The sequence below is a fragment of the Rhinopithecus bieti genome, unplaced genomic scaffold (genome assembly GCF_001698545.2).
Source record: "Rhinopithecus bieti isolate Rb0 unplaced genomic scaffold, ASM169854v2 scaffold_2077, whole genome shotgun sequence".
NCBI lineage: Eukaryota > Metazoa > Chordata > Mammalia > Primates > Cercopithecidae > Rhinopithecus > Rhinopithecus bieti.
In genome coordinates, this window is record NW_016803882.1 from 3,626,205 (window position 1) to 3,650,056 (window position 23,852).

General features: G+C 36.0%; 1 protein-coding gene across 11 annotated transcripts in view; it reads left to right on the forward strand.

The window, feature by feature from the left end:
- NRG1 (neuregulin 1) overlaps window positions 1-23,852 on the forward strand; it is a 222,628-nt gene that overhangs the window by 163,228 nt on the left and 35,548 nt on the right. For all 11 annotated transcript variants that reach the window (XM_017857320.1, XM_017857327.1, XM_017857348.1 and 8 more), the window contains one exon: window positions 19,241-19,370. In XM_017857320.1, coding sequence (XP_017712809.1) covers window positions 19,241-19,370 — 130 coding nt within the window. The remainder of the gene's footprint in view (window positions 1-19,240; window positions 19,371-23,852) is intronic.

Here is a 23,852-nt window from a genome sequence, read left to right on the forward strand (position 1 = left end):
TGGATTTTTATGATGGAAAGCAACCATATTAACTGCAATATGGCCCAGGGTAACACTTGACATCTGTATGTTTTAATTTTATTAAAAAAGTAATTTAAAATATTGCCTTTTCTTTCTGTTATGGAAGGAAATGTAAGAATGTTGACTGTTCACTAAGCCAAAGATTCCCTTTTTGCCTTCAAAGCTTTTCTCAAGGACATTAAGCACTCTTCCTAATTACTTTTTATTGATTTCTTGACATTTCTACTCAACATTGACTGCTTATTTTTAGGAAACAAAGAAGCCTAAGTGAAAAATGTTAATGGTGCATTTGAAACTACAAAGTTTATATTTTAATCACGTCTCTTATATGTAATCGTAGGTAAAAACTATGTAACATTTTTGCCATGTGCCTCAGCTCTCTTATCACTGAAGTAAATAGAAAATTCTGTGATTCTCAGATTTCTTCTATAGCTTTAACTTATTTTGAACAAACCTGTGACTTACCTTGCCATATTTCAATTTTTATTATTATTATTATTATTATTATTATTATTATTATTCATTTTTCTTTTTTTTTTTTGAGACAGGGTCTCACTCCATTGCCCCAGCTGCAGTACAGTGGCATGAACTGCAGCCTCCATTTCCTGGGCTCAAATGATCCTCCCACCTCAGCCTCTCAAGTAGCTGGTACTACGGGCCCATACTACCATGCCTGGCTAATTTTTAAATTTTTTTATTTGTAGAGATGGGGTCTGGTACTACTATGTTGCCCAGGCTGGTCTCAAACTCCTAGGCTCAAGCAATACTCCTGCTTCAGCCTCCGAAAGTGCTGGGGTAATAGGTGTGAGCCAATGAACCTGGCATATTTTATCATATATATATATATATATATATTTCTCTCAAGAGGTTCTGAGAACATGTGCGTCTGTATTTCAAATTTTAAATGGGTTAAGACAAGGCTTGGCATAGTCAGTTGAATAAAATTCAGTAAAAAATCAACAAAATACTGAAGAGACTGATGAAAATTACACAAATTAAGTCACATTTTGCATTCTTCTTCCAATTTTGCAGTTGTTTGCCATTAGTAAACACTTTAAATATGTCTGCCACTCTGATTTTTAGCATTATTTTTGTTAGGGATAACTATGTAAAGCAAGTCTGATTAGATGATCCTCATATGTAATTTAACCAAACAAAAGATATCTTATGTTAACTATTTAGAGCAGCCCATTTATTTAAATGTTGCTCATTTAAATTACTTAACAGTCAGGAATTAACTTTTAATTAAGGAGTGCTGCCATCAGACCTATTTTTAAGAGTTTCTTGTGCATGATTTGCATATTATATACAAATGAGGTTGAAGAAAATTACAAGTCAACAAAATGAACCTAACATTAAATGTCCCTGGAGATAATTTTTTTATTTTATATAATTTATGTACATCTCTTATAGAAATACTTTTTTTATCTTTTCTCCCTATCTCTTTGCTGTATACAATCAGCTTTTAAAGGATCTAATGGTATTAATTTTGCATTGGGGTCAATCAGAGATCTTATGCAAATATTAAATATTGCACAGGCATCATAACTAAATTCAGCATTGCATTTGGAATAGTTCCTGTTGCCATAACTCCCTGATGGTGTTTATAACTCAGCATATTTATATTTGTATGTGCGTTTGTATGTATATGCATTTCTCTTTGGTCTCATAAAAAAGTAAAGTGTGTATTTTTTCTCTAACTACAATCATTACGAAATGAAAATGAAGTTGTTTTTAAGACATATTTTTTAAAAGGAAAATGATGATCATCTGAATGGAGGTTAAATAGAATCCCTTATAACACTCTGGCACTACGTGGTCACGTCATTGAATTTCTGATAACTTTCCTATTATAATTTAGTCTAACTATTCAAGATCAGTTTAGTTTTCTAGTGTTTAGGAAAGCTTAATGAAAAATATAAGACAACAGACAACTAGAAAACTAAGATAGATAGATAGATAGATAGATAGATAGATAGATAGATAGATAGATAGATAGATAAACTGAAACAGACAACAGAAAGCTAGATAATGGAGACTGAGCATTTTCCATGAGTGAAGACTAAAATGCATCAATTTGACTCACATGGGCCTCCTGCTAAGAATGCACAACCTAAAAGTAATATCTTAAGTCTTATTCTCTGACAATATAGTTTGCAAACATAGAGAAATATTCAGATACAGAATATGGCTTATCTAATGGCCTTGTTTGTTTGTTTTTAACTACAAGGTGACGTTTATAGTTCTGGAATGAAAAGGCGTCAGGGGCAGGATATTTCAGTGGCTGTATTATGGGCCTAGCAAGTAACCTGCCTTGGAATTTCTCTTTATTATTTTGAGAACACAGGCATGCCATTTAACTTTTTTCAGCCTCAGTTTGTTTGTTTGTTTTCAAGTTTGAGAAAGAGAAAGTGTCACCTATTTCTTAGGATTATTGTAAGGACTAAAGGTGTTAAGATGCTAGAATGTCTGGCACATGGTGGATATTTAATGAATGTCAGTTTATCTTGTCTTAGCTAAGAATTTTCATGCTTTACTATACAGATAACTCTTGAATTTTATCTGCATTCATTTCTTCTCCAAAAAAGGGAACCAGAAAGAAGAGAAGCAAAAGACATATCTTTACAATGCGTAGCTAACATTATCAATGCCAGATACCTACTGGCCGTGGTGAATATGATTTCTACTTCAAAAGACAAGATTACTGTAAAAAAATATTGTTACACTATCGAGTTATGCTATAATGTTATGCTATGAAGTTGCTATGCTATAAAGAGGAAAGAAGATGTTTAAGAACAAAACATGCTATCCAGAGCACACCTCCATTTTTGCAATTACAAAATGTCTTCTTTCTTTGCTTCTCATTTCTCTGGTTCTTCCCTTGTGACCTACCTTGAAGATCACCTATAACCAGAACATGATAAATAGCATCCCCAGTAGAAATGGTAGTTGTGAGCACATTTAAAGTGCTTTGTGATGTTTTACTCTCAGCTATATTGAAATATAGTTGGTGATGACTTATTTTAGAAATATGACTATTAAGAATGAGTACATTTATTTCTTCAATAATAAGAAAACCAACAGAATGGTAATCCCAGAATCTTAGTTCTACTTTTAACATTTCACACCCAGTAAGTTGGATAATGGATGGCAGGGTGAACCTACATAGGTAATAAGTCTGACATGGCCCTTTTCCTTATACTTTTCTCCTTGAGTCAGTAATGACTTTGATGGTTCAGTCTCTCTGCACTTTATAGAAACCATATCCCAAACAGTATTTTCTACACATCAATTCTAGCATGTGAAAGAATCCAGACAGCCTCTCCACTTTTCATGCTTCTGGGACAGAAAAGTGTTTATCACAGGTAACGATGATAATCCAATTAAATTTGTTATGCCTTTCTTTACTTTCAAAGTTAATTTCCATTTTTCCATTTTGGATGCTGTGTTTTATGGAAATTGTCTATAAAGAGTCTAGTAGCCTTACATGTAATGCTAAGCAGGCATATTTGGTAACTTTTTTGTTTTGTTTTGTTTTGTTTTGTTTTGTTTTTTAGTAAAAGGAGTAAGTAGGGAGCAAGTGAGAAGTGAAGGGTAATTTAGTATGTCTCTTCCTATTTGGCCACAATGGCGCGTGTTATTCAATCTTTAAATAATTTTTAAGGAACTTGTCTCTTATCATAAATTATGCCTGGAGAATTAGAAGTGCTACACATAAAAATTCTGTCTTTGGAATCGGTACAGATCCATATCAACCTCGTTAAAATGATGACTTCTCATCTAACTTATTTCATTTAACATGAAATAAAAAATATTCATTTTTACCTTATTAAGTCATAGAGTTTAGCTAAGCACTGAGGGTATGTCCTTTTTGTTATTTTGATTCTGAAATCCTCCTGATGATTTTTAGGGTAGTTATGGTTAAGATTTTGGTGCCACGCCTGATATTTCCTACCATTACTATGATAGTGATGGATTTCTTCTGTCTGGACCTCTGCTCTAGTGGTTCTCTGATCTAAGCATGGTTGGAACTTTGTACTGACCTCATGCTATGCCTAGTCACAGAGCTTGTAAAATACAGCCGAAGTTTTATTAATTCAGCTATATCTCTTATCTCTTGGATCATTCATGACTCGTCTGTCAGAGTTGTGAAAGTGGTCAGCTTTGTTATGTTGAGCCTGAAGCCCTGGTCCCACAAATCAAAAGACCACGTGACTCAATTCCTAGCTCAGTCATCTTTTCTCTTTCGACCTTTGTGTATATACTTAGTGTACCTGTCTCTCGAAAGTGATTCCAGCAACATAGATTACATACCCCACTTAACAGATTAAATTTCATTAGACTTATCAACGAAGTTCCTTTGTTGCCATATTGCTGTTATGATAGTCCTATGTAGGAAACTCCAGCTTCCCATCAGGATTTGAAGCTAGACTTTACCATAAATTACAACAGCTGCCAGCCTGTCGACCCAAGAAATGTGGTTCATTCAAAAAGAAGGAACAAACTAAGGCAAGTAACCAGCCCTGTACAATAAAAATCCTTCTGGTTTCAGTAAAATATCCTGTGACTATCTAACTTTAGTCCTTGAAGAGTATTACACCTTATTTACCTTACAAAACTGGCATCCTAGACCTTCCTAATTGAGTTGAACTTCAAATTCACTGTCTAAATCCTAAGAAATGCTGAATTTTCACAAACCCAAAATCCTGCCTGCTCTCTCCTTTTCTCCCATACATCCACCATCACATTATATTTTTGTTTACTTTCTCTCTGATAATTCGAGTAAGTTTAAAAAAAAAAAAAAGGTTGGGCCAGAAGTTCTGTTTTTCTGTGATATTACTGTGAGGTTTTTTGCCCAATGCAGGGTTCCCCAACTTTTAAATAAATAATATATAAAACATTTAATTTATACTATAATATAATATATTATATCAATATATAATATAGTATAATTAAAATAAATAAATATATATAAATTATAATAAAATCTAATAATGTTATAAATATTTATGTTATTATATACATATATATATTTGTTTTATATTTGTTTTGTTTTGTTTTGAGATGGAGTCTCGCTCTGTCACCCAGGGTGGAGTGCAGTGGTGTGATCTCAGCTCACTACAACCTCTGCCTCTCAGGTTCAAGTGATTTTCCTGCTTCAGCCTCCCAAGTAGCAGGGATTACAGGCACACACCACCATGCCCAGCTAATTTTTGTATATTTGGTAGAGACAGGGTTTCACCATGTTGAGCAAACTTGTCTTGAACTCATGACCTCAAATGATCTGCCCACCTTGGTCTCCCAAAGGGCTGGGATTACAGGTATGAGCCACCACACCCAGCCAAGCAGAAATATTTTGATGCTGTTAATGCATTTGTCATTTCTATTCTGTTTCATCCATGTGTTCTGCTTGTTGACCTTTGTAGTAGTCATTTACAGTGAAAATAATTGACAAATTAAATGGAGTTGTGTTCTTTAAAACAAACATACAAACAAAACAAAAAATGAAAACAGACAAATGAACAAAATGGCCAAGTAGGTGTTTAAAGGCTTAAATAGAGCAAAGAATAAAATGGTATTTTTTTAAATGTTAAAGAATGATGATGTGTTTTAATACTATTGTTAACTAATGAATCAATTTATGTTTAGTCTGCTTAAAATTATATTTGGCTTCAAGATGGACTACTGCTATCAATTGATTAGACTGAAAACAAACAAGCAAGAAACTAGACAACACAAATGGGAGAAAAATAATGAGATGTCTTGGACACTTTCCTGGCTGTAGGAAAAGAGCTTTGATAACAGGAGTGATGAGATATAATTAAGCACAAAGTAACTTACATGCTTATTTATCAGTGAATCCTTCAGTTCCAGATCATTTATTCTACAGAAAACTAAAGAATAAAAAGCAGCCTTTCAGTCACTGGGTGACAGGATGCACTTTAATTTTTCAAGGAAAGGAAACCCACGATCACAGGCACGCACGCACACACACAAACGCACACATGCACACGTACACATACATGCACAAGCTTAAGCACATGGACACATAGTACTTTGGCAAGTAGAGTGTTAGCTCCCCCAGCATGAGCTTCAGGCCAGACTCAGTGGCTATGATAGACCCCTGTAGCCATCTGACAGATTTTGATAACCTTTTTATGCAAAGCAGCATGAAGGGCCAATGAAGGATTGCTGATTTTTTTTTAAGACGGGCTCTTGCTCTGTTGTCCAGGCTGGAGTGTAGTGGCACAAACATGGCTCACTTTAACCTTGAACTCCTGGACCTCAGTTTCCCAAGTAGCTGGGACCACAGGCACGCACCACCATGCTCAGCTAATTTTTAAAATTTTTGTAGAGACGGGGCCTCACCATGTTGCCCAGGCTGGTCTTGAACTCCTGGGCTCATGCCATCCACCCGCCTCAGCCTCTGAAAGTGCTGGGATTATAGGTGCGAGCAACTACACCCAACTGGATTGCTGAATTTTTATAACATGTCTCTGGTAACTAAGATCCTTTGAACTACTAGCATTGTATTCCTAGGACTTGGTGTGACCTCAGTAGAGAAATGACTCACTTCCCTCAGGTTTTCAAACTTGGAGGAAAATCCAAGGATCCATTTGTAGTATAATGCTAGGCAGGAAAGGCATAAGGAAATGATAGGCGCCTCCAGACAGAAAAGATCTCCCACCTGTGACTGATGTCTATTCAGAGACAATGCTATCCCTGTGACTGAAGTGCTAACACACTGAAAAAGTATGAAACCAAGAAAAGTGTCTGACTCTTTGAACAAAAGTGTTCCATATTTCAAAAATTTTCAGAAGTAAGGATTTCTTAAGGGAAAAGCCATGAATTAAATCAGGCCTTTTTTTTTTTTTTTTTTTTTTTTTTTTTTTTTTTTTTTTTTGAGTGGAGTTCTTGTTCTTGAGTCCAACCCGCTGGGAGTGCAATGGGGCATTTGATCTCCGGGCCCACTGCAAAAAACCCTCTGCCCTTTTTCCCTGGTTCAAAAGTGGGATTCCTTCCTGCCTCAGCCTCCTGAGTAGTTGAGTAGCCTCCTGAGGCATGTACCACCACACCCAGCCAATTTTTGTATTTTTAGCAGAGATGGGGTTTTGCAGTGTTGATCAGGCAGGTCTTGAACTCCTGACCTTGTGATCTGCCTGCCTCGGCCTCCCAAAGTGCTAGGATTACGGGCGTGAGCCATTGTGCCTGGCCTAAATCAGGCCTTTTTAAAGAATAGGATCAGAGGTCTTGTTTCTTCTTCTTAGCAAGGTCTTGTTTTCCTGGCAAGGCCTTGTTTTCTGCTTAGAGGCATCACTACAACAAGCCTGTCATCTGTCAACTTCTGAAACCCTTGGTGGGATTCAGAAGTGTAACCCCTGCACATGTCTCTCCATTATGGGAGTCACTGGATTCTGTGGTTATTGAATTAGAGCATGCCTCACTAGGTGTTGGCTATGCCTATTTGAGCTGAACTAGAAATACAAATTCCTGCTACACATATTTCATATTGCAAAGTGTTCTACTTTTTGAAAGCTTTTGAGTAAATGGCAAATCTCAACTGAAGACTTTGACTCTTCTCCAGGAACTGCATTGACTATACGAGGAACTGTATTGGAAGAATGAACACAGCCTAGCATTTGGTTTTGAATGCTTTGATTTTTTAGGTGGTTTTGTAGTAATGGATGGAAAGAACAAAGATCTGTATTAAACACATGCTTGCAGCGCCTACAAAAATGGTTTATGTTTTAAAAGAAGAGGGGGAAGACCTCAGTCATTCTGAGTTATTACAGCTCCAGGAGATGGAAGTGTTTTATTAGCCCATGTACATGGATAGATACAGTGCTACCAGGAAAAAACTAATAAATTATAACTAAGGTCCTATGTATGGACCTTAATATTCCTTGTGTCTGACGATGCAGGAATTTAGCCAGGCAAGCTGAGATAAGGCCCTAACCTTTGCTCTACTTTTTATGATCTTCTTCCACATGCCCTTTTTTGGTTTAACTATAACCAAGATGATTTCCGTTAGATTTTTCTAACAACTGCATGATGTGTGTGTGTGTGTGTGTGTGTGCACGCGCATAGCAGCAAGGCCAGATGATAACAGCAGGGTGCATAACCCCAATTGTTTTAAAATATTATGTAATGTAGCAAAGGAGTGCACACACCTGTTTGCTTCCTTCCCATTGAACAACATTAGGTTGAACGCCAACAATAGAAAAACAGGTGCTTGTTACATTTGGATGTGGAGCCCCAAAAATTAAAAGAAAAAAAAAAGAAAGAAAGAAAAAGCACAGGGCTTTAGGGAAGGCTTCTTTAGGCATACTGTAAAGTTAATTTATCATTTTGGCCCTGTTCTGCTAAAGATACAGAATTTGGAGCAATACTACCTCCCCATGGCCTATTTCTCTGACCTAAAATGTGTATTTTCTTTAGAGAAATAAGAATTATTATGACCAGCTAGTCCTGGGGTTAGGTGGGGGGCAAGAAAAAAAGAAAATTGTTTTCTTTAAGTAAAGCACTTAAAATTATATGTTTTTTTGAAACCTGGTTTTATTCCTGTTCAGATTGGTCATGAGTGAAATGACATAGAGTACTTAAAAAAGTTAGATTTTCATGTGTTATTTGGTTACTATAGAATTTGTACTGGAAACCTAAAAACGGCAGATATACATTTAATAACACATTGTATTACAAGGAGAGATGTTTTGCTACTCTGATCACGAACTTGGGAACAAGGAACTCCTGGGAGTTGTGGGAAAATATCTGGACTGAAATTAGCCAAGTGTTATGGAGCAAGATTCATATGTTCAAACCTACTTTTACTGCTTCATTGCTTTCTATGCAGAAATTTTTGGCCTCAGTGAGAAAAATGTTGTGTTTGTGGAAACATGAACTATTTATGTCCACAACCATCACACAAACACAGAACTGCAGTAATTTGGCTAAATAGTATATAGCAACGTGCAGTCTGGGGTTTTAGAGAGGCGTGTTTCAAGCTGCATGTGCGACATTCTAAGGAATATTAGTCAGGCTTTTTGCCTGCAGAGCCACTGTTCAAAGAAGCCTGGCTCAAACCCGAAACACTTAGAAGATTGTGTCTAAATCCTAGAACCCATTTTTTGCTGTACTTTCAGGGAGGCTCCTTGCTGCAAAGTACTGAAAGTTTAGATTGTTTAAAACATTAGTCAGAAATCATTTCCTGGAGTGAAGATGCTTCTATAACTCATAGGCACATCACTGCCTTCATCATCTGTGTAGAAAACATATCATTTCAAGCCAATTATGGTCTTGTCCATCTTAATGGGATCCTTTATATCAACAGACATGTAGTCTAGTGAGATTAGGAAAGCACAGTGACAACTTTAGCTGTAACAGACGTTTTAGTTTTACCAATGAGTATTGAATATTGAGAATGGGCCTCAGTTCCTCTGTTAACATGATGAGTGTTTCATAGATTGCTTGAAGAGTAATGAGAAAATGTGTGATAAGCAGTTTGAATGCCTTAGAAAGAGGTGCAACACAAGGTGTGAAATACAAAGGAACTCCAGCAGTTAGCTCTTCTCAAATTTTAATGTATATAAGTATAGTATCATTTCCTGAATATGATCCCTATTCTTTTTCCATCATTTTCTTGCAAACACTGTTATCCTCAAACCCTCTTCTACTCTCACTTCCTTCACTTGTCTCATCTCCATGTTTTCCCCTTCCAAGGGCTTTAGAATAGACCATTCGTTTAATTAATTTTGACCCTACTCAAAAGCATAACTCTCTTCATGGCCTACATATTAAACATCAGATCCAACCAGGTTATCAAGGGCTTCTCTGGTATGAATGCATTATTATTTTATAGCTTCATTAACTTCACCTCCTTATTTATAATCTATGTCCTAGTCAAATTGAACTGCTGCCTTTCACCGCCAAACATGACATTTACTTTCTTACCTCTACATTTATGTGGTTTTTCCCCTTAGTGGAATGCCATCTTCTCCCACAACCATGGGCCAAATTCACCTTCTTAATGTGTGACTCTTTTAATATAGTTCCCATTCTCACATTTATTGTTAGATTCATGCCTGACTGAGCTGATTGATATTTTCTATTGCTGCTGTGAATATGATCACATAATTTCCCTGGGTTTTCTTGATAGTTACTACTGGTATCCAACCATATCATCTCCAGATAGTGATTATTTTATCTTCTCATTTTCTAAAGTTATCTCATAATTTTTTAATTCCTGCCTTATTGCATTGGTTAGAACTTTAAGACCAATGCTGAATAGTAGCACTGCTAGTCAATATCCTTCACTTGTGTTTGACATTCATAAAAATCTCCTCTAGAGTTTTACTGTTAAGGATCATTTAGATTATTAGCTAAAAGCATGTGTTCTTAGATGATACAGAATATCATTCTAGTTTTACAATATAAAGACATGTTTTGAAAAACCTAAAATCATTATATTTTGCATTTTAAAATTTTAAATATAAATATAAGCATATATTTAAACAAGTACATATATAATATCCATTTAAACATGCACATTAAAAACCTGAAAATACGAAGGATTGTTTAATGAATCTCCATGTAACCATCACCCACTTCAGCAGTTACCAGTTTTGTTTCATCTTAATCCTAGTCGTTTCTCTTCCCTCTTACTATTTTGTAGCAAGTCCCAGACATCTTATCATTTAGTATATAAATATTTCAGTATGTATCTCTAAAAGATAAGGACTCTTCTATTTTTAAATATAGCCATAACACAATTGGCACACATAAAATTAATGATAACCCCTTAACATTATTATTCATTATCTAATCCATGATCAGATTTCCTACATTTGTAACTGTTTGAATCAGGATCTGAATAAAATTCACAACCATTGTGATTGGTTGCTATATTTCCTAATGCTCTTTGAAGTGTTGATATTTGAAATTTTCTCCTTTTTTCACTCTTTGTTTGATTCTAGCCCTGGCTCCTTTTGTCTCCTTTTTTCACGATTAACTTTTTTTAAAGAAACCAGGTTATTTGTCCTGTAAAGTTCTCTGGGTTTTATTGCATCCCCTCTTGATGCCACTTAATATAGTCCCTGTAGGTTACATGTATGTGGATGTTTGATTAAATTCAGGTTTGATTTTTAAGGATAATACTTAATAGTTTTATAAAAATTGACTTTCTAATTTCATCAAAGGTTGATTCATTATCCATTGAAATGACCATATGGCTTTCATTTGTTGATGTGCCATGATGTTTTTTTTTTAATTTGTTGAATAAGATAATGAATTTACCTTATGATTTCTCTCTTTTGACCTTTCAGCTACTTTCATTTCTAAATGGGCTTTAGTTGATGAATAAATTAACATATGTCATTAAATGTCACATGGTAATTTCAGTAACTTGTTGAATAACTGAATCCTTGATTCTTGTTGGATGTTCAGTCCTCTTTGTTTTGATTTGTTTTATCTGGTATTAAAGACTTGACTAGTTTGGAAAGTGACAGGTTAACATTTTCTACATTGACATGACCTTCTTCCACCCAAAATGATCTTGGTAGAAAATGCAGAGTATAGTGTGCCTTCCACATTTAGCCTGGTGAGATCTATAAATATATCAAATTAAGCCAGTCAAATGGCCTGCTGATATTTGCTTTGCAGGCTAGGCAGATTGTACTCCTTTAGAATCTAAGTATTGATGGAAAAGGATTCAAGGGACAGCTTGAAAGTTTGTGGACTCCGGCTATGGAAATTTTATACTCATATAAAACTGTCAGTGATTAGTAGAAAATATATAGCAGAACTGTGTTTCTGGAATTGGATTCTCAGCTAAGAAAAGATTATTGGCTTTGTGAAAAAGAAAATGTAGCTTTCTTGTAACTCCATTTAGTCAATTATCCACTATGGGAAGATACTTTTCTTCTTTGGAAAAGCTATGACATCCTCCAAGGTATTTGTATCATTGAGATGTTTCTCCTAAGAAATAGTAGTAGACTTAGGATGATTAGACTGTGTCATGAGTAAAACACGCTGTCTGAAAAACAGAAAAAAAAAACAGCAACTTGTAGGTTTGAAAAATAACCTTTCCTGGCAATCTTATTTTTCTAAGGATAACGCTGTCTAATGACACCAAATCATTTGCTCAGCAACTGCTGGGAACTTAGAATCTGCTTTCTGTTTAGCTACAAATGAGATCAGTGTTACAACAAAAATTATAATTTTGTTTTATTAGGAGAAACACCCAAAGGTCACTTTTCATTCTGCTGAATGGGAATAAATAATATCAGGGTCTGCCCAGAGATTTTGTAAGGGAGAGAGGAATCTTACCCACTTAGGAAGCATTTTCTAATTCACTTATGTGACCTTGGGCAGCCTTCCCCGTGCACTTTTGTGAATTCTTAGCTAGAGATATTTTATTAAAGACTGCAGAACTATTCTTTTGAGATGATCTGTATCCTCCTTTAAAATATAGGATAAACTATAAAATGTGCTAAGATCCTTGATAGCCCTACCATTCTATATGTGTTTGAACAATGCCAAAGCCCAAGTTCATCAGTTAAACCAGCTAATCTCTATTGGCCCTTGGTGTCAACTTGTTCTTTGGACAAAGTGTCACCTTGTAGGAAGTCTGTAAACCTCTAAGTGCTCCCAGCGTATTAGCTAAGTCCTGAGTTCCATGGAGTTGGATGCCCTAATTCTGCTTTAGAAAGTCCTGGTTCCATTAGTGGTCTCCTGAGAATTCTTCTGGCTTCCCTTTTTGTTTCTTGAGCAGAGTTCAGTCAAGGAGAGGTCAAGAGAGATGATATGTTACTTCCAGTCACTATATTGGCTCTGGAAACCTCCAACTCTAGGCAGGTTTCTTTGATCTTCTCTGGTCACTTTCTTTCCTTTTCAAGTACATATTTGCTATTCAGCAAAGGATTTAATGACTTCTCAGGAAAAAATGCCAACCCAGAATGACAAGGCTTCCATGATTCTGAGCCTGACTCTGAACCTTTCCTTTGGAAAACTAATGACTCCACCTATCATTCCCTTGGCATTTAGAGAAGCTACATTAGGTGGCACAGCTCTTTCTACTCAGCTTCTGCTACAGAGCTTCATCTTCAGGAGCCATCTAAGCATTTTTTCCCCAGTAGGAGTTCAGTCTGCTCATTATACCTAATTGCAAAAGAGCTATATTCAGAGCAAGAATAATAATTTCAGATTTTTTAACTGGACATCAAAGAGCAGGAAAGTATGCAGATTCCTAAACACATAAGCATTGAAGATATTACAGGTAAGGTTAAAAAAAATCTGTAATTTTGTAGTGACTAGAAGTTTAATTTTCAAATATTTAAAATGTGCATATTTTATTAAGCAAATTATGTAGAGTTATTTAGTTTAATTTTCTGTAAGTAACTCATAAAGAATTGTCCTAAAAACTGTGGGTGAGGACTAATTCATTCAAGGGAAACAGGATCTAATGATACAGGATCTAATGATTGCTTTGTGGGGTATACACTGTATACTCATGCTAATTCCTGCTAATTGTCAAAGAAGAATAGTGGCTTTTTATCAGCAGTTTGCATTTGTGTAATGGTCCTGGTCTACTGGTTTTCTCTCCTTCACTGATAAGGAAAACACCATTTAAAACAAGCAAGAAAAGCAAACCATCCTTTACAGCATTATTTTCTTTTTAGCCTGTCTTGAGAAGAAAAAAACCTAGCATTCTACGGGAAATACTGTTTGATTCCATGGGAAAATATTTAGTAACAAGCAGAGAACACTTGATTATTTCTCAGCTATTTATTCTGCATATTTACAAAATGGACAATAGTATTATTTCCAACATCTTAAGTTGTAAACAAAGTTAATATTACATTTCACATACCATGGACATGACACTATTTTAAAATATTTTATACTTTAAAAAATTGTTATGATAACACATAATATATAATATTGTAAGTAAGTTTAATTCTTGTAATTTGGAAATTCAGTCAGAAATATTAAAGAATTTTGTAGATCTTGAAAGGCTAAAATAATCATGCATTTATACTAATTTCTCTTAAATTGTTCATTTTTATTTTATAAGGAAATTAAGTGGTTATACATTTTTGACAAGTAGTTTTGATAAAGTTAAACATAGAATATTGATATTTACTTAATGCTTTATAATCATTCAGTGATTGTCACTCCAAGTTAGGCCATCTTTTTTCATATTTTGCAGAAGAATAATTTCCTAAGAAACAACTATTGAGGCTTGGTTATATATGTAAAATTTCAGTCTGGACAGAATTTCTTTTTTTACTTTTGGTTGCTCAATATTTATGTCATTAGTAATAGTAACAGTATCATATATTTGTGTGCGGTGTTGGCAACTGACAAAGTGTTTTAATAAACGTGGCAACAACCCTTTGGGATCTCATTTTGGGGTATCTCATTCTAGGGCAGGTAGATAGAGAGAAGTCCCACAGCTAATAATTGGCAAATTGTGCCTTGGCCCTGATTCTTCACAGCCAACTTCAGTGTTCATTTCACTACATTTCATCTATGAAGGTTTTCTTCTACGGATAGTTAGTCATGGTCTTACAGTTTTTAACCCCAGTGATTTTGGTTGTTATCATTATGTCTTGCACATAATAAACAGTCACTAAAGAATATGGGTCAGGCACTGTGGCTCACACCTGTAATCCCAGCAATTTGGGAGGCTGAGGCAGGCGGATCACGAGGCCTAGAGATGGAGACCATCCTGGCCAACACGGTGAAACCCCGTCTCTACTAAAAATACAAAAAAAAAAAAAAAAAAAAAAAAAAAAATAGCCGGGCATGGTGGCTTGTGGCTGTAGTCCCAGCTACTCAGGAGGCTGAGGCAGGAGAATTGCTTCAACCTGGGAAGCAGAGGTTGCAGTGAGCCAAGATAGCGCCACTGCACTCCAGCCTGACAACAGAGTTAGACTCTGTCTCAAAAAAAAAAAAAAAAAAGGATTGTGGAAGGAGGTGATGAAGGAAGGAAGGAAATAAGAAAGGAGGGAAAGAAGGAAGGAAGGAAAGAAAGAAGGGAGGGAGGGGCAGGCTGGAAGGAAGAAAGAGAGGGCGTGAAGGAAAGAGGGAGTTCTGTTGTGTGGTAAAGGATTTTTGGAGCCCCTAAATGATGATAGTAGTCCCCAAGTTCTCAGCTATTTCAGAGAACTGTCCAGCTTCCCCCGCAACTATCGTTTGTCCTGACCTTTTTTGCCAAGGCAGACCAGGTCTAGAGTAAAATACTACAAAATACATTCTCTGGTATTAAAAAGGAATGGCCAAAACCGTAATTACTTTTGCACCAACCTAATAGTAAGTTGCTGCTTTACCTTATACTTTCTTCCTTACAATACTGTAGTTGCTGACATACCAAAGAAAGTGTGTTTGGGATAAAGTGGTCACATAAATGGCAAACATCAAAGTAACATCAGATTTTGTAGTGTTTCTGATCGCTGTTCATTTAGTAGTCACTAGAAGATAACTCCCAAACTGTGAAAAACTAGCCACAAATCAGAGGGAGACAAGGTTTAGGAAGCACCGAATGAGTGAGAGCTACTTCACCTTCCTGGAACAACTATTGCGAGGGGGGTCATCTTTTATGTATTGAAACTTATTTTATCTTCCAAATTTTAGTTTACCTTTAATACAGCTCCTCCCACCTCCCCCAGAAAGAATGCTGTTTGCTCTGTTTGGCATAGGACCCTTTTTGTCTGTTTCATTATGTCCTGGTTGAATTACCAAATGGAAACTGATTTAGGAATACTGAGTGTGTACGGCACAGAGAAAAAAATCACTGCAAAATTTATAGGCCTGTGTAAGACTGTCAGCGCACTGTGTTCAAAAAAGGAGAGCAAAAGGAAACCTGGCAAAAATCTGAAGAGTGTATATAGCACCATCTCCATCCTGGGTTCTTCTGACAGTTACAACTTATTCCTGTGCTTGGCTGCTGGTTTGGAGCAGCTGCTTCCAGTCAGTTAACACTTCGCATCACCTGGGAGCTCATTGCTGCCTTACAATTCGTGATCATTTTTTGATCTCACTACTGCTAAAGGATAAAAGTGCTAAGCATAATAATCCATAACTGTATGAGATACTTGCTACTTCATTTCCTTCCAAGAATCAGTTTGCTGTCAAATATCCCATTACTAGTTTCGGGTAATGATCTAAGAATTTCTTAAATGAATATATCAGAGCTAGGGGCTTCAGGATAGCATTACAAGGATAATCATTTCAGGGAGATATATTTTTAAGGCCTTTTAAAAAAGGGTTGTTTCTAGTTTTTAACATATTTGTTCATCTTATTTTGATGATCTCATAAGATCAGAAATTCTAAGGAAGAGGTATGTCTGTGTGTTGCTTATATCACTGCTATTTTTTATTGTTAGTTTACATTTTATAAGGAGTGTCTACATTTTGGGGGGAGGTGGAATGTTGGTTTTGTTGTTTTTAGCAAAAGCCTTGGCATTTGTCCTGAGAGAGCCCATGCAGTGTTTGCTGTTCAGGATGCATGAAGGGTAATCTTTAGCAACCTGTCAGAGATGCAAAGGCCACTAGGGTCTGCTTGAGGTTCAGAGTTCCTCTGCAGGACTGCATGGTGACAGCACACCGCAGGTGGCCCATTCAGCACTGTCACCTGGGGCAGCAAGGATACCCTGCTCCATTTGTCATCCCATGGAATTCTGTCAGCAGTTGAAAGCCTTTAAGCACAAAACCTTTAACATTCAAGGTAAACTTCCTAATTTTTTTTTTTTTTTTTTTTTTTTTTGAGATGGAGTCTCGCTCAGTCATCCAGACTAGACTGCAGTGGTGCGATCTCAGCTCACTGCAACCTCCACCTCCCAGGTTCAAACGATTCTCCTGCCTCAGCCTCCTGAGTAACTGGGACTACAGGCACCTGCCACCACGCCCAGCTAATTTTTGTATTTTTAGTAGAGACAGGGTTTCACCATATTGGTCAGGCTGGTCGCAAACTCCTGACCTCATGATCCACCCATCTTGGCCTCTCAAAGTGCTGGGATTACAGGTGTGATTCACCGCAGCCAGCCAACTTCCAATATTTTTAAAGGCAATTGCCGTGGATGAAAATATTAATACATAGCACCTAAATAAGTAGTCTTTCACATGAAAGGATAATATTATGTTAAAATTATATGCTGTGTGATATATAGAAATGTTGTGTACTCCACGATTTTACAGACCAAACAGTGCAAATCGTGTTTCCCCTCTTCTTGAAGAAGATGTTAAAGTATAACTGATAATTGATGGTAAAAATCACCTGTCTACTCATTCTTTCTTATTCCTTTTGTTTAGTTTGTTTGCTTTGTAGGCCTGGAAAAGATGCCTTGAAATGTATTTTGAAAATAACTTTTTGTTGGAGTAATAAAAAATTAGTCCAATTCTTATTTATCCATAGTAATGATTCCAGAATAACATGCATCTCCTTAGGAATAAAGTTCTCCTTTAAAAAAATAAATGAATAGCATACATCTTTGAAGTCCCCAGATTTCCATTGTCAAGCTTTTTTTCTCATTGATACATACCCAAATTAAGAGCCTTCCCTACTTGCCCATTAATATTTGCTGCTATTCATTGAATGCTAGTTTTTTTGGTTTTTTTTTTTGGCCAATTCCTTTATCTAGATTATTTATAATCTCTACAGTATTCTGTAAGAGTGCCATTACCCCTGTTTTCTTGATGGGAATATTGAGCATCTGAGTGGTTAAGTGACTTACTCAAAGCCAGTAGGAGACAAGATTTGAACCACATCTGTCTCCAAAGTCCAAGTTGTTTTGAGTGTCTTTTGCTGTTATTTGAAAAAGCCATGCTGAGATCAATGAAAGAGGTCAAAAAACATGCCTTAGACAGGATAATAAGAGGCAAGCAAGGCCATGAGTAATTCAGAAATGGAATAATCAGATGTTGAGTATTCTAGTCAGGTAGAATAAAAATCAAGCAGGGGAGAAGACAAAATTAGGTTATGTGTCAAAACAAAATGTAGACTTTCGAAGGAAATGAACAGGAAAGGCAGAAGAAAATGGAAAAGTAATATATGGCAGGTCAAATAAAAGTAAACAAGGGCATATGAAACTCACATGCAAATAATAAAATAGAAATTAGTAAGGAAGACAGACAAGGAATTAAAAATTCATAAGAATGTATCAGTAGACAAGAAAAAAAATTGCCTCTAAAGATGGATTTTTTTTCCCCTAAAAGTGTATATAGAATCTACACTGGCTTGATATTACTGGTTTTGCTTTTCATCCTGATAATATCATTGATAAACATTGTATACATCAGACTATTTTTGGTTGGGACTGAGTATTGCCCATGGTGTTCCCAATGATATGAGAAGAAGCATCCTGGTACTAAATGCCCTGGTGGCCTGGGGCTGAGAGGTTTGGCCTTGTATAATTCACGCACCCACTTTCATGTAATGTGAAATTTGACGAGTGAATGTTAAGTTCATCGTATGAAGGTGTTGCAAACCAAACTTGAAACATATTTCTACCTCTCATTCTAAATGGAGATATTTTGCAGTGTTTTAGTCTACATTTACAGTGATATTAGACTCTTTCCATTTCCCTAAAAGTATGATGACATTTGGACATTCAACCATGTTCCTCTAAGAAATTAGAGTAGAAAAGAAATTTAGAAGAGAATGAATTCTAATCTGCATGTTAATATGTATCTGACTAATAATCTGTAACGTTTTCATTTGGAACAAATAAGCCAACTTGTGTTTCTTTTTCAATATATACATCATGTCTAAAAAATATAGTCAATAGGCATGTAAAACATTTCAAAAATAAATAATTTTATCAATTAATTGCCATCAAAAATAGATGTCTAAATTGAGCTGCACTGAGATGACTTTATACTATTACCTTGAACCTTCCTGAGAAATGTATTTTACTTAATGACAATAGAGCTTCTCTTTTCCAACTACCTGGAAGATAAGATATTGGTTAAAAAATGTTGAGCCCCTTTTCTATTTAGTTATTATAAAATTAGTTAACTCTATAATTCTCTCTTTTATAATTTGATTCTATATAATTAGACCCACAAAGTGCTTAACTTCTTTGCTATTGTTTATAAGGTCTGCAAGTGTAGTGAAATCTGTACCTTATGTGAACTCTTCCTTTTAGGATTATTTCAGATTAACGGCTGCTTAGAAGGGGAAAAAAAAGTCAATGTTAACCTTTCTCCTTTCTCTCCACTTCAGCTACATCTACATCCACCACTGGGACAAGCCATCTTGTAAAATGCGCGGAGAAGGAGAAAACTTTCTGTGTGAATGGAGGCGAGTGCTTCATGGTGAAAGACCTTTCAAACCCCTCGAGATACTTGTGCAAGTAAGAAAAGAAATTCTGTGTGTGGCTTATGTCTATAACTCCCTGTTTCAGATGATTCTATGTCTCATGATGTATTGTTGCTTTTTTTCCAGTTTTGTTGCATCATGTTGAATAATGCTGTTTTATATGTAGAGTGTTTTAAAACATTCACACCATTCGTCATCACTCCTCTGTCATATCCAGAATTGTTTTTTGCTCTTTTCAATGTGTGTGAGGTTTTTTTGGGTTTTTTTTGTTGTTGTTTGTTTGTTTTTGCCATGTTATTTATATGGTTGCTTTCCTTGTGGTTTTTCTTGTTGTTATTCGAAAAGATATCACAGAGGCCTATAACTTTTGATATCTACTTTTACATCCAGTGTATGAATTAAGCTGCAAGATAATGTTGCTTTCTTGTCCCAGTGATCACCTGCAAAATGAATAAGACAACAAAAAGAAGCAGAAGGGCAGAAGATTATTTACTGACATGTATCTGTTACACTTGGGATTGTCTTATTGTTGCATAACTATTTTTTAAATGAAGTTTAGTTTTATATCGCTAGTAAAAAAAAAGAGAAAAAAGTAAGTTGCATATATTTGGAAATACATTGTGTGTAGCATCCCTGTGGGTGACAACAGTGTTCTTTCATTTGTCTATAGATCTATCTAGAATAGCACTTTCTTTCCAATGATCTGAAGGAGTGATGCACCATTAAGAAGTATGCAATTTAGGCCCCGGCGTGGTGGCTCACGCCTGTTATCCCAGCACTTTGGGTGGCCAAGGCAGGCGCTCTTACAGAATTCTGTAGAGATCATAAATAATCTAGATAAAGGAATTGGAAAAAAAAAAAAAAAAACACTGGCATTCAATGAATAATAGCAATTATTAATGGGCAAGTAGGGAAGGCTTTAATTTGGTCAGGAGATGGAGACCATCCTGGCTAACACAGTGAAACCCTGTCTCTACTAAAAATACAAAAAATTAGCCAGGCGTGGTGGCGGGCGCCTGTGGTCCTATCTACTCGGGAGGCTGAGGCAGGAGAATAGCACGAACCCGGGAGGCGGAGCTTACAGTGAGCCGAGATTGCGCCACTGCACTCCAGCCTGGGCGACAGAGCGAGACTATGTCTCCAAAAAAAAAAAAAAGAAAAAGAAGTGTCCAGTTTATTCTCTCTCAAAAGGCAGCATAAGATAGTGATAGTTTCAGTACATTAAATATTTAAACCTTGTAGTAAAAACTAATAGGACTCATTAAAAAGTACATTTATTTTGCCATGCATTTTAAGTCTACTATTGATATTTTGTCCACATGTGGTATATGGACTTAAAATTTGATGTGGGCATAAAAACATATTTAATGTTTTATTGAAATGATGAAAATACACATTTATTTTGCTGTTCACTAATAGCTGTATCCCAAGAGCAAGGTATTTTAAAAGTCGTTCCTTAAAAAATGTAGCATAGAACATCTAATAAATTTTGCCAGCAGTCCCCAGCTGAAAACACGCAGTGAGGCCATTGTTCTAAAGCAGCAATGCTTGTTTTAAAGGAGGGAAAACCTTTTGCCATAAAAATTGTTTTCTGCTAGAATATTGGCATGGGGCTTAAATCTTGACAAGGAAGAACAAGTCTGTTAGAGAGGCAATTGAACTGATAGGGGCAATTATTAGCAAAATGAAAAAGGCACCAGAAATAGTGAACAAGGACATGTCCCTTTTACATCATAGAAATACTATATAAATATTTAGTGCCAATTCTAGTAAAATCTTAATTATGTTTATAAGTAAGGAAGTCCATCTTAAAAAACGTATGTTATAAGGCAAAAAAGCAACGATCGAAAATGCCATTTTGTAGGCCATGTTTTGTTGCTCTCTGAGCTGTGGTAGATTGGAGGTGTCTGTAGTGTGCCTGATGGGACCTCTGGCTCTGGACAAGCACCTTCCAGAACTTCTCCTTTCTTGCACTCAAAAGCTCTTCTCTGAAAAGAATAGATACAGTGCCAAAACAAGACAAGTTTTGGTGGTTGTATAGCTGATTTTATCAAAGACAATTTGTAAAAGTAAATATAATCTGTTAGAGTGAATAAAAGACTTGGAGCCGGAACAGTAGAATTCTAATCTCAATTACTAAACATCTTTTACAGAAATAAATAATTTTTAAAAGCCAAAGTGAAATGATGATAGGTAAAAGTCTTGCAAAAATATTAAAGCAAGATGAAATACGAGTATGAGGCCAGGTGCATGCCTGTAATCTCGGCACTTTAAGAGGCCGAGGCAGGCAGATCACTTGAGCCCAGGAGTTTGAGACCAACCTGGACAATGTGGCAAAACACCATTGCTACAAAAAAATACAGAAAAACAATTAGCCAGGCATGGTGGCATGCACCTGCAGTCCCAACTATTCGGGAGGCTAAGGTGGGAGGAACACTTGAGCCCAGAAGGTTGAGCCTGCAGTGAGCCAAGATCATGCCACTGCACTCCAGCCTTGGTGACAGAGTAATACTGTCAAAAAAAAAATTAATAAATAAAATAAAAAATAGGCCGGGCGTGGTGGCTCAAGCCTGTAATCCCAGCACTTCGGGAGGCCGCAGATGGGCGGATCACGACCGGTTCAGGAGGGACGAGACCACTCTGGCTAACACGTTGTGAACCCCGTCTCTACTAAAAAAAATACAAAAAAATCTAGCGGGACGAAGTGGTGGGCACCTGTAGTCCAGCTACTTGAGAGGCTGAGGGCAGAGAATGGCGTAAACCGGGGAGGGCGGAGCTTGCAGTGAGGGGCTGAGATCCAGGCCCACTGCACTCCAGCCCTGGAGTGACAAGAGCCAGACTCCTTCTCCAAAAAAATAAATAAATAAAATAAAAAATAAAAAAGAGTATGTAGAAAAGATCATTCCTTTTAGATCTGAATTATCTCATATGACTGTTTATTATTTTAAAAATAATCTTAGAGATTCACTTCTTGATCATTAAAATATTCAAATCTATATGCTCGCAGCAGAATAAAAATCTGTCTGATTTAGTCTTTAGTTCTGCTGACTTGCTGTGAATACAGCACAAATATAAGACATCCCCATATTTATCATAGCAAATTGGGATGAACCAGGTTTGTAATTTGTAAGACTTTCTCTGATCAAAATAGAAAATGCCAGAAGCTGAGAAGTATAATCTATAAAATATGAGGTTCATTTGTTATATGGGGAAACCTTGTTATTTTTCCTAATCTTAAGCATGCAGCGTAATTGTATTTTAATAAATCTTCTTGAAAAAACATTTAAATTATAGTTCCTTAAATTCATCTCCTTTTTAAACAATGTACCCATATTATCTATGTTTCATATTTTTACTTCTTCAGAAAAGCAACTGTGACCACTATATTTTAATTATAGTAATGAAATGTGATCATTTTTCATCATCGCTTTGCAAAGATTTACAAGCTGAGTGAGTGCATGTGATAGTTTCTGCATACCTCTAAGGAACCAGGGCAGTTCTTTTCCCCATATTAATTTCAGCTATTCTTTAGCCCTCCCATGTCCAATACAAAACATGCAATCACGTAAGTGCTGTTCAGTTTTTTCATTTTAATATTGTGCCAACAACTGTAATTTTTCTTCACTCAGCACAGTTTCTCATTAAATCTTAAGCCTAATCCAGAATTGAAAACTTGCTATATTTTAAAAATCTTGAAGTGAAACATCTGTTACTCTTCTAATAATTATTAAAGCCCCAAGCCTTGAATGAACACTGCATCCTCCCTAATTGTCTAGTGGATCATTCTTGCCTTAGAACTAGATTCTAAGAAAATTATACCTTTTTTTTTTTGGAATTAGGATCTTTTAGGTAAGTGTTTTAAATTATTACTGGATCTTATCAGAAAGAAAATCTCTGACATCTATAATTTTGATAAGTTTCCCCCTCCTTTGAGATGGTGACTTTATTCATACATTAAAGCAAGCCAGAACCTTGACGGAAGAATTGGAGAGTATATTTTACATCCAAAGTATTTCAAACCTTTCTTGTTAAATGAAACATTTTCTTTTAAAAAATCCTGTATGTAAAACATCTATAGCACTAAAAAATAATCACTACTGAGAATTTAAACACAGACATATTATACTAGGTCTTATGATAATACATTGTTCACTAGACCACTTGAATAGAAACAGAAGACAAAAATACTGCATTGGCTCATCACGGTCCTGTCTATGAAGCCAGTTCATAGTTTCCATATGTTCTATCTGTCTAGAGCTAAGCTTTGCTGAAGCTTGAGCCACGTCATTGAAAATCAGCTTTATCCCTGACTAAAGACATGACTCAGAAACACCACAAGCCTGGAAGTTTCCAAGCAGTCTCTCTGGTCACCTAATCTGCTGTTGTCTTCTTGGGAGTTGAAGTAGAAGATTTTGCAACAAGTCTCTTTTGTCTCTTTGCTTAGAACAAGGTGTTTCGAATGGATTAAACATATTAGCATTGAAACACTTCTCTGAGGAGAGGTTTCCGGATTGCT